Source organism: Abramis brama, assembly GCF_963993115.1.
Source record: "Abramis brama genome assembly, chromosome: 25".
In the NCBI taxonomy this organism is placed as follows: domain Eukaryota; kingdom Metazoa; phylum Chordata; class Actinopteri; order Cypriniformes; family Leuciscidae; genus Abramis; species Abramis brama.
Window position 1 is genome coordinate 24,932,444 of NC_139987.1, and position 10,764 is coordinate 24,943,207.

A 10,764-nucleotide genomic window follows, 5' to 3' on the forward strand; every position below is an offset into this window, starting at 1 on the left:
ATTTACATATGAACACGCCTGGAGACGACGGAAAGCTTTTAGATCAGCCGAACGCTGTGAGTGTGTGTTAGAAATCAGGAATGGTGAGAGAACATTGTGTTTGGTATGTTTTCTTCTTCAAACCAAACTTGAGTCTTCAGCCGATAAAGTTTAAATCCCGTCTGTCTAGAGCTCTTCCCATAACGTTCACTCATTCGGTCAGTAGACGGAGAGAAGACGGTCTTTAGTGGCTGTTTGAACACATTCGACCACGTGAGCGTTTACACTACGAAAGCAATCTGATCTAATGTGTTTTCAACTCCCTCTGGAAGTGGCAGAAAGTGGACAAGCTTAAAACGTTTTAGACCCCGTTTACACCTGTGTTTAGAGTCGTCCACTGGTGATCCGATCGACCAAAACATCTTAATACCAGGTGGAAACAGGGCCTGAAAACCATCTCAAGCTTCAGTGGAGGAAAGACAATCTGACTCTCTGAGTCACATGATTATTGGCACTTCACTTACTTACATTTGATTAAAAACTTACACTTTCACAGAAATAGTGCACATCTAATATTTCCTTTTCATTTTATGTCAGCACTTTTATTTATTTGAAGAAAACATTGTTTATTTCCAGGTTTAATGATAGATAGATAGATATATAGATAGATAGATATAAGAATAATAGATAGATAGAAATAAATAAATACATATTTTTTTAATGTGGTTCCAGTGCATCATTTGCATGATTACGATTATAATATACCGACAACTTTTTAGAGCAACAAACTGAAGTGATGAATTTGCACAATTTAAAAATCACCCCTGAAAAAGAATTTATGTCTTGCTATGCAAGTTTGTAAAACCTTATTCAAGATTAAAGTCATTATTCATGGAGTTAAAGATCAGCGGGATCAGAAATGAGCTGGTTTAGCACTGAGATTCAGTTTAGTCCTGCTGTTCTCAATATAGACTCCAATAAAATTGTAAAATATTTTACACACTTACACCAAAAAGCATTCACTTGAAGAAATACATATAGTTTTGACACCTGTTTAAAACGATGCACATAAGTTGATGCCTCCAAACAGTTATGTATATGTTGAGATCATATGACTGATATTTATAGTAGTTATTCAGAGATGATGCACATGAGATGAACAGCTTAGTTATGTTTCACCCACCAACTTCCAAACTTATGCTTCTTTCTTCTCAAGCAGAAATCGTCAGAAAGTCTTTCTTTGCCCTCCATTTAACCTCATAGAGAAAGAATAAAGATAAACAGAACATCTTGATTCTTAGCATCACCTTATAGATCGAAAAGAACAGGCTTTTTTTTCATATTTTGAGAGATCTGTGTTCGTCTCATGAGCTCTTCCTTGAGCTGTAAGCTTTAACTAAGTTTCATTCTAAGTTCAATAAACTTCTGTCTAATACTTTCAGAAGGAGATTGAGCAAACCTCAGGGCTACGTGAAATTGGAAAAGAAAGTGTTGATTTTGATTGGTGCGTACTTGCACGTTTGGTTTTTCATATGAAACGTTCCGCAGTCAAATATGCGGGTTCGGTGCCATGCATTAATAATGCCATCTTTTTATCAATAGTATATGACTCTCGGCCTGGATTGAGCTGATCCATGCATATCTAAGACAATGAACCTATATGAGCATTAAAGTTGAATCAAACACTTTGAAAAGAAAAAGAACACCAGCTGAGAGAGGAAGCGTGTGTGTTTGAAGTGCCTGGGCTTCCTGTATCTCATCAAATGGATACAACTTCTGAAAAGATGAAGATAAACTCTTTTGCAGGAACTGGATTGAAACCAACCCTTGTTTTTTTTCCCCGTAAGTGATGCAATCACTTAAAAGTTGACCTGCAATTGCTACAAAAGCATCCCCCATTCAACCAGCCAACAATCCCAGACAGATTTCCTGCATGTAATCCCAAACATCCAGGCTTTTCAGCGAGGAGATTCCTGCGGAGACCCTTCAGCCCAATTAAACCCGCATGCTAGGCCTCCATCAAAGGAACCGAGCAGCTTGTGCATATGAAACGCTATCGTCCAAGCAATCGCATTTGAACCAGCGGGACGTTAGAGGAAGGGAAGACTAGTCTCCCAGCAGGACAAAGGTTTGTTATAGTCCAGAGTGAGTTTCTCTTAGGAGTCACTTTCTAAACGCTCCCATTAATCCCCTTTCCGGAGTGTCTGAATGTCATGGAAAATGTGGGACTTCCTGAAGCTCAAAGAATTGAAACACGGTCAAAAAAAGTCTCTCTATGTGCCGAGCTTTGTTGCTACTGGATTAATCTCTGGAGGTTAGAAGATAGAGCAGCTTATTTTAAGGGGATCAATGAAACTTAAAGAATGTCTAATGCCACTTTAGAGTTTGAGGCCTCGGGGTGCCTGAGCAGCACAGCCCTGAGAATCAGTGAGTTCAGTGGGGATGGTGCTCGCAAGGACGTTGAGGAAAAACCCGAGGGTTTGTGACAGTGGCGCGAGTTGAGAAAACTTTAACTTTTGCTCAAACGTACTCTGACGTTGGCGACTATTGACCAATGAGAAACACGGACCAAAAAAAAACAAAAACTATTGTCCCAGTAGTTTACATTATTTTTAGTGACAACATTTTTTTTTTGGTTGTATTTTCTCATCAATAGGGATCAAATTTTTTGTAATACCTTACTTTAAAAAAATAAAAATAAAATAAATAATATATATATATATATATATATATATGTATATGTATATGTATATGTATATATATATATATATATATGTATATATATATGTATATATGTGTATATATATATATATATATATATATATATATATATATATATATTACAAATTGTATATAAACTAGGCTATCGTTAGGTTTGGGGTCAGTATGATTTAAAAAAAAAAGAAATTAATACTTTTATTCATCAAGAACTCATTAAATTGATCAAAAGTGAGTAAATACATTTATCATTCTGAAAAATTTCTGTCTCAAATAAAAGCTGTTGATAAATGCTTCTGAACTTTCTATTCATCAAAGAATCCTCACAAAAGATTATCGCATTTCCACAAAAATATGAAGCAGCACAGCTGTTTTCAACATTGATAATAATCAGAAATGTTTCTTTAGGATCAAATCATCATATTAGAATGATTTCTGAAGGATCATGTGACACTGAAGACTGGAGTAATGATGCTGTAAATTCAGCTTTGATCACAGGAATACATTTTATTTAAAAATATATTACAATAGAAAATAGTAATTTAAATTATAATATTTTTTTACTGTATTTTTTATCAAATAAATGCAGCCTTGATGAGCATAAGACACTTCTTTCAAAAACATTTAAAAAATCTACAGTACTGTAAATGTAATATATAATTGTATAGCCGTATATGTTGTATTGCCTTTCATTTTTGCTTTTGTAAATAAGAATTAAAAATGATTGCATTTCAATAGAGACTCACCCCTGGGAATATTGAGAAAGCACAGAAAAAGAATAATGAAAATATAATTTGTGACTTTCTCCTTACACAAAAATAAATATCAAAATGAGTTTGCCTGAAGTAAACTTTCTAATCCTAAACCCTGAATAGCAGGCTGGGCCATATCCTGGTCACTTATCACATAATACACCCCTATAAGCATCTCTTTGACTAACTATTGAACTCATGCGAGGCCTTTTGCATGTAAGACTGCATTCTTCATGCAGAATGAGGCCGTTATCACGCTTGACAATGGAGAAGATGCAGGGCTTAGGAGGGTCTCCCCAACCCCACCCGGCTATTAATACCAAAGAGATTCAAGCATTGTAGTGTAAAACAGGCCAGGGTCTCTGTGTTTATTCAGCCCAACAGGAAGAGAGACAGACACCAAGTGATTCTCTACATTTAGCGAGAAGAATGTAGGCAATTGTCTTTAGAAAATGTACTAAAGTTGAAAAATGAGCTTGGATAAATATTACCAGAATAGGGAAAAAAACATTACAATGACCTTTTATTTTCTTCCCCCCCAAAAGTTGACACTTTATAGAACATTTTTTGCTTCTGAAAGTCATGGTAATTCATAGCCTCAGTTTGTTGGGATCCAATCTAATTTTCAGCGTCCATGATAAATTGCTTAATTGAAGTCAGTAAACAGTCAGCCATCTCAGTTATTGATGCAAGTTTTAATTGGATGAGAAATTCATTCGCTCAATCATACAGAGTGTTACAGTGCATCACCGGCCAACTCAAGAAGGTCAAGATAGTCATTCCAGCCACTGAGATTGATCGGCAGGACGACTTGTTTATATAAGATAAGAGAAAATAGCCGAAAGGTCAACAATCACAGGCTATCTGAGCATTATCTGACTTTCTCTCCAATGACAAGCACAGTCATTTGAGCGGCGAGAACTCGACTTTAAATCAAGAACTGCGGCTCATTGTTAAGATGACATGTATATTCTGAAAGGAAAACACGGGTGTATTTGCAGATACTGGTTATAAAAAAGCTTTACTTTCAGCCAGTGCACTCTCTGGTACAATAAATTCATACAGAGACATAGAAAAAGACAGAATCCATTTGGTTTGGCTGCGCACTGACACAAACACAATATATTTTCAATATAAATCCTATATACACAAGTTCCTTCACTAAACAGTTGCTTTTAACACAGCTAGTTACACTTCCACTGGAAGCAAAATGCATTTCAGTGCCAACAATAAATGCTGCCCAGAAAGACAACTTAAAACAAACGTCTTTTTGTTTGTAGTCCGTCTCTGCTGTGTTATATTTCAATGCCACGTACAAAACCCAGTTAAGAAATCTAATTTACAGTAGAAAGGGTAAAATTAAGGCAACAAACATGATGATTGAAGATGACAGCGTTCTGAGTGCGCTTGAACGGTACCACCGAACTTCCTGAGAGTCGTCTGAAAGAAAATAAAAAAAAACAAATGTACATGAAATGATATACAGGAATGTAATTCGAAGAAACAGCCACTCAAACAAGAAACAGACGCCACGAATAATCATTTGCTGTCCGTTTGAATCAAGCGCTCAGTGATTCACAGCCCTATTAGGGAATCGTTGGAGGTGAGAACTTCTGTCTGCGGTCTATTGTTGCTTATCTCTAACTGAATTAGTTACAGCAACCTGAAGGACATTAAAGGGATAGTTTATCCAGAAATCATCAATTATTCGTCCTCATGTCGTTCCAAACCTGCATGAGTTTAAAAACACAAAGAAACACATTTTGAAGAATGTTGGTAACCAGACAGTTGACGGTAATTGATTACCAACATTCATTCAAATATCTTCTTTTGTGTTGAACAGAATAATGAAACTCATACAGGTTTGGAACAACTTAAGGTGGACTTGTCAGACTTTTCATTTTTGGGTGAACTTTCCCTTTAAGCGCGTGTTTGCCTTACTGTAATATAACGAGACTCGCAGCCTTTACAACAAGCACGCATCTATAAACTCACCACAGTCTTTGCTGAAAACATGTGGGAAGCAGTGCAGAAGTCCATATCCACATCTGCAGTACGAACATCCTTTCTGAACCCATTCTCCATGTGGAATAACACCACAATCGCTGTGAAAGTAAAAACACACACATTTAAAAACCCCGCGCGACCACAACAGTGCTGTACAGCTCAATCTCGACGGGATTTCGTTACCTGAGGCGTTCGTCGTATTCGCAGCTCCGACCGGTGAAGTACTTCGGACAGGCGCAGAAGCTTCCCAAAATGCACGTTCCACCATTCTTGCAGCATGTACGACTTTGTTTAGCAACTGAGATGAGAAACAGCAAAATGAAGATATTAAATACAAGGAAGCAAACGCAAAACAGCAGCCCCAAAAATTTATGACCTCAACAGCTGCTACCAACATCTGTTTCCCAACACAACACGAACCACCCAGACACAGTGCAGGCCGCTACGCTTCACAACACTGGAATTCCCATTAATAAATGGAGAAATCCACTCAACCCCAGCTTAAATGCTCAAAACACAGTTTTCTACTTCAGGCACATTGTTTACTCTGGTTCATGTTTGTAAGTGTTGTTTACAATGGTGTGCAATTAAAGTCAAGTAGTTTCCTTTGTCCATGTCTTAAATAGAAATAAAAAGTGATGTAGAAACAATTTTCACTCAGGAATTGCTAGTAAACAGCTGTTCACAAACCACTACAAGGAAACAGCCAGCATCACATTGAATTAACCAGAGTAGAAAACTGAAAATAGTATTTTAGTAGTATAAAAGTAGTATTTTTTCCTGTAAATCAAACTCCAATAATCTCCCTGTGTCCAGGAACGTGACTGTACTGCACTTAGGAATTTCTAGAAGTTATTTTTATTCAGCAAGGATGTGTAGGATTGATAAAACAGTGATAGTAAAGATTTATATTGTTAGAAAAGATTTTGAATAAATGCTGTTTTATTCATCAATGAATCCTGAAAAAAGTATCACAGGTTCCAAAAAAATATTAAGCAGCACAACTGTTTCCAGCATTGATAATAAATCATCATGATGCAGAAAATACAGCTTTTTGATCACAAAAATAAAAAAATGCACAATATTAATGCTTTTTCTGTATTATTGATCAAATAAATGCAGGCTTGATGAGCATAGAGACTTAAAAATAGTAATGTCTCCAAACTTTTTCTGACCCTGTGACTTTCCAACCATACTATAAACTTGTTTACATAATCATAAATACACGACACATACATTGACCACATCTATATCTGTCTATTTGTTTATCAATCCATGCATGCATTCATCTCTTCCACTATGGTTATGATGAGCTCACCTCCAGTCAGTCCTATGAACGGTAACGCGGCCTCTGCGTTGCGGTGTTGACGTTGCGGCGTTTGCGTGTTCATTTCATTGAACTTATTCAAGAATTCCGCCTGTTGCTTTGGCTTTCCAGAAACTCCAGCTTTCCCACATTCTGAGCCCTCACAACCTGAGAGAAAACGCGTTATCCATGTTAGAAAGTAGCTATGAAACATACGGAGTTAAACATCCTGCGTTAAAGATTCAACTTTTACCTGCTTCAGTAGAAACAGCCTGACACACCACCACAGCAGACAGCAAGAACCTGTAGAGGAGAAGAGCAAATGTGTGAGGCCTGAGGAGAAAGAAGACAAACGGAGCGATTATCCCAAAAGAATCATGAATCATTCTCTCACCTGAACAGTTGATTCGTCATTCCGCTCGCTGGCAAACTGCAAAACACCCAGAGCGCGCGCGTGATGTGACTGGTCTGCTCAACACTGATGCACTGCAACACCATCAAAACATCCGCAGTGTCACCATCACAAACACCAAATAACCAGACCACCCTCTATCTGTCCCTCTCCGGGGTCTTTAGTGCTCCAGAGTCCCTCATGACGCGCCATTAACACCTGTAAACCCCTCCCATAGTCATACATGAGATCGCGCGCGCACACCCACAAATGCAAACGAGCCTCCATTCACATTCGTTCCGTCAGTCAAATCGGTTTGAAATGAATCGATTCTCTTCAGTATCACAGAGAAGCGATTAGGGGCTATCAGAGCACTTTGATGCTCTATAATTGGGGATTTTTTTGTGATTCTTAAGGGGAGACACTACAGGCAAAACACTGTCAATTTTGAGATTTTGGGCTTTTTGGCTTTTCATAAAGTGTTTTTTCAGATTAGTGGAAAGAAAACATCCAAAATACACTTTTAAGTGGATCTTTTAGAGCACTTTATTACACATATCTTTAAAGGGTTCACCTAAGAATACAAAATATTGTCATCATTTACTCATCCTCATGTTGTTCCAAACCTGTATGAGTTTCTTTCTTCTGCTGAACACAAAAGAAGATCATTTTCTCTTTTGGGTGAAAAATTAGTTTTTCTTCTGCAGTCAGAAATCTTTATTTCAGCAGCACTTACACACACCAAACTTTACTTTATATTCTGAAGGTTTTTACAGAGGGGGTTGTTTATATATAATTTGCCTGATTTTATACAACATTTTATTCCTTAAAAATTGTGCTTTTTTTTCCCTGGCTGGTGACAGTATTTTCTGATTTATGGAGTGATAAAAATATCCAAAATCCCCTCTTTAAAAGCTTTTGACTCTAATATGTTAAAAAAAAAAAAAAAAAAAAATGAAACAAGAATTTTGAACCTGGCTTTATCCAATGTTCACCTGTGGTGTTTTGCTTTAAGTTAAAAATAAAAATGCTTACATTATTTAGATCATTGCTTAGTGCATATTTTACTATTTTTCACATGTTTCAATAATATTAAAGTCCAGCTCGGTTCACTCTGGACACTCAAAGTATTTTTAAAATCAGGGAAACTATTTTGCTATTTTGCATATTTTTCCCTTTCACAGTTTTATATTTACATAGTTTAATTCACCTGCAAAATCCAGTGCACGCCTGCTTTTGCACAAATCGCACATTTTAATTGCACATTGTACAGTGTATTTACATATTTCTATATTGCATTTATCTTATGTCTTAATAAAGAAACACAGATATAAACATCAAATTATAGTTGTTTGGAAATAGTTTGGTATTTGTTGTTGTTGATGCACACTTGTTATGGTGATTTCTAATTTGTTTATAACATTTCTGCATGAAAATCAAATTAATTCTCTGGTGATTTTGTTCCCACAGGCTGACATTTCCAAAGGAACGTCAGTATATATATATATATAACCTCTGAGAGCCTACAGTAATTAGAGTAAGTTTCTTTTGAGGAATTTTCTTGTGTTTGACGCAGTTCTTCTTTAAAGAGGTGCATAAAGCACAAGCAGACGCTTCTGTCTCTATTTCTGTCCTTTTTCTTGGTTATTGGTTTCTAATTAGCCGATTTCTCTGAGCCTGTGAGGTGAAGAACTTTCAAACATTTTAGTTTGAGATTCAGTCATTTTCAACTTCAACCAGAAACGTCAAAATATTCTATATGTATATATATATATGCCCTGGTTTCTCTTTTCACAAATTCTCTCTTTCTAAACCTCAACTTCATTTTAAAGTCAAAATTATTATCTTTAAACAGAACAAGCATAATATTATCCAAATGCAAGCTTTAGTGATAGACTTGTCCTATTTTACATTTCACATTTAATGTGTGTCTGTCTTCTGCATAATGAAAAAAATGTCATTTTGTCTGGTGGGGGAAAAAAATCATCCTTTTGAAAAAGAAATTGTATGCAAATGACATGGCTCAGGTTGATGCATTTTTTCATTTTAAAGCACAATGCTTCACCTCTGGGAGAGCTTTCCTCTTAGTGCCATTAATGTTTTTATTTTTACATTCATGCCAACATTTCCACTAATTGTGGATGGAATTGTTTCACAGCAGAACACCCGCTCTGTCCATCTAGAGGAAAGATCTTCAGCACAGACGTCGACCGCATGAACAAAACCAGTTGCTAAATAAAGTTGGTGGACCATGTGACACAGGCCAACCCTGAAAGGCTAAAGGTCAGACTAAAAGCTGCTGGTATATTACATGACAGGCACCTTTGACCATTACCTCATGAGCATTACCTAATGACGTTTCGGCTTTGTGTTTAATAATATTTTAATGATTAAATCAACATTCATGTGTATTTATTAGAATTAATTCTTTAAAATAAAGGTTGCAAAAAGCAGGTTTTTTAGTTTTTTGGTCCCCCAAAGAACCTTTCAGTGAACAGTTCTTGAAGATCAATTTTCTCTTAGTGTGAAGAACATTTGAATAATCTAAAGAATCTTTTCCAATAAAGAACCATTCATTTCCAAGGTTCTTCACGGAACCATTGATGCCATTAAAGAACCTTGATTTTTAAAAGAGTAAGTCATGCATCACTGTCATTGTTGTTACTGTTGTTAAAGCAACACCAAAGCACTTTTCCTCTGCGGTCCCCCTACAGGTTGGAAGCGGAATTGTCCATTACCGCTGTCGTAAATAATTTAGCCTACCGTTGCACGCACGCTATTTGTTTACCCAGCACCGGCTTTGGAAATAACGATGTCCACAGACAAGGTATGTTGCATGATTTTATTAAAGTATGATGTATTGCGACATCAGAAACGAAGAAAAACAAAATAATGACACTGCTTGCTATTTTTTTGCTGTAACGCTTGCCGTAAAGCAAGTCAAATTTGTAGTTTCTTATGTCTCATTCGAACTACAGATAGAGATATAGCAGATAGAGGGTCGCAAAGCGAATGCAGAAGTGCCGTTCACCGAGTTGATGAATCCCTGAAACGATTTTGGAAACATTATTTTAAGGTACAAAAGAATCTTTGGTGTTGCTTTAACTTAGGGTAGGCTACTTTTGCACGACAACAATGAACTAAAACCAGAATAGTATTTCCTTTGCGTTTTTCGCATACAGACGGCAACGTTGTCAAAACGATCCCCGTTCACATGGATCTGCGAAACCGACTAAAAATGCTGTATTCTGCTGCCAGGCCAGTAGATGGCGATGTCACTTTGTATAGAAACACGTAATACTCATACGCATGACGTCATCGTTTTTTGTAGTTGCACTTGCACTTTGAATCCCCTTTTCAAAAGTTTGCATTTTCAGGCCCCCAAAACGCTGTTGTTGTGTAAATGAACGGCTAAAACGCATAAAAAGTTTTCCTTTTTAGTTGAAAGAAGGAAACCAAATCATTTTCCTTGAAAAATAGTTTTTGGTAATTAAAATAAACACTGAATCTATAGCAAAGTCCTGGCAACCACCGCACTCTAGCATCATAGCAGCAAGTTTTAATCAAGAAACCACCAGAAAATAGTTTATTTCATATGCAATTTAATTTGG

The 10,764-nt window shown here is 36.6% G+C and overlaps 2 protein-coding genes and 1 long non-coding RNA gene across 3 annotated transcripts in view; 2 read left to right on the plus strand and 1 right to left on the minus strand.

The window, feature by feature from the left end:
• The window catches only part of LOC311076354 (uncharacterized protein), a 43,868-nt gene that overhangs the window by 18,568 nt on the left and 14,536 nt on the right, over positions 1–10,764 (plus strand). The gene's annotated exons all lie outside the window — the stretch shown is intronic.
• Positions 4,128–7,343, minus strand: tdgf1 (teratocarcinoma-derived growth factor 1). Its single transcript, XM_084104563.1, has 6 exons — positions 7,157–7,343; positions 7,016–7,065; positions 6,775–6,930; positions 5,640–5,754; positions 5,445–5,554; positions 4,128–4,889 (listed from the first exon to the last, which is right to left on the minus strand). The coding sequence occupies exons 1-6, from the start codon at positions 7,258–7,260 to the stop codon at positions 4,789–4,791; spliced, it is 636 nt and encodes a 211-aa protein (XP_083960689.1). The 5' UTR covers positions 7,261–7,343; the 3' UTR covers positions 4,128–4,788.
• Positions 9,312–10,764, plus strand: part of LOC311076382 — a 1,842-nt gene continuing 389 nt past the window's right edge. Inside the window, exons 1-2 of the long non-coding RNA XR_014604657.1 lie at positions 9,312–9,436; positions 9,868–9,980. This is a non-coding gene — a long non-coding RNA (uncharacterized lncRNA). The remainder of the gene's footprint in view (positions 9,437–9,867; positions 9,981–10,764) is intronic.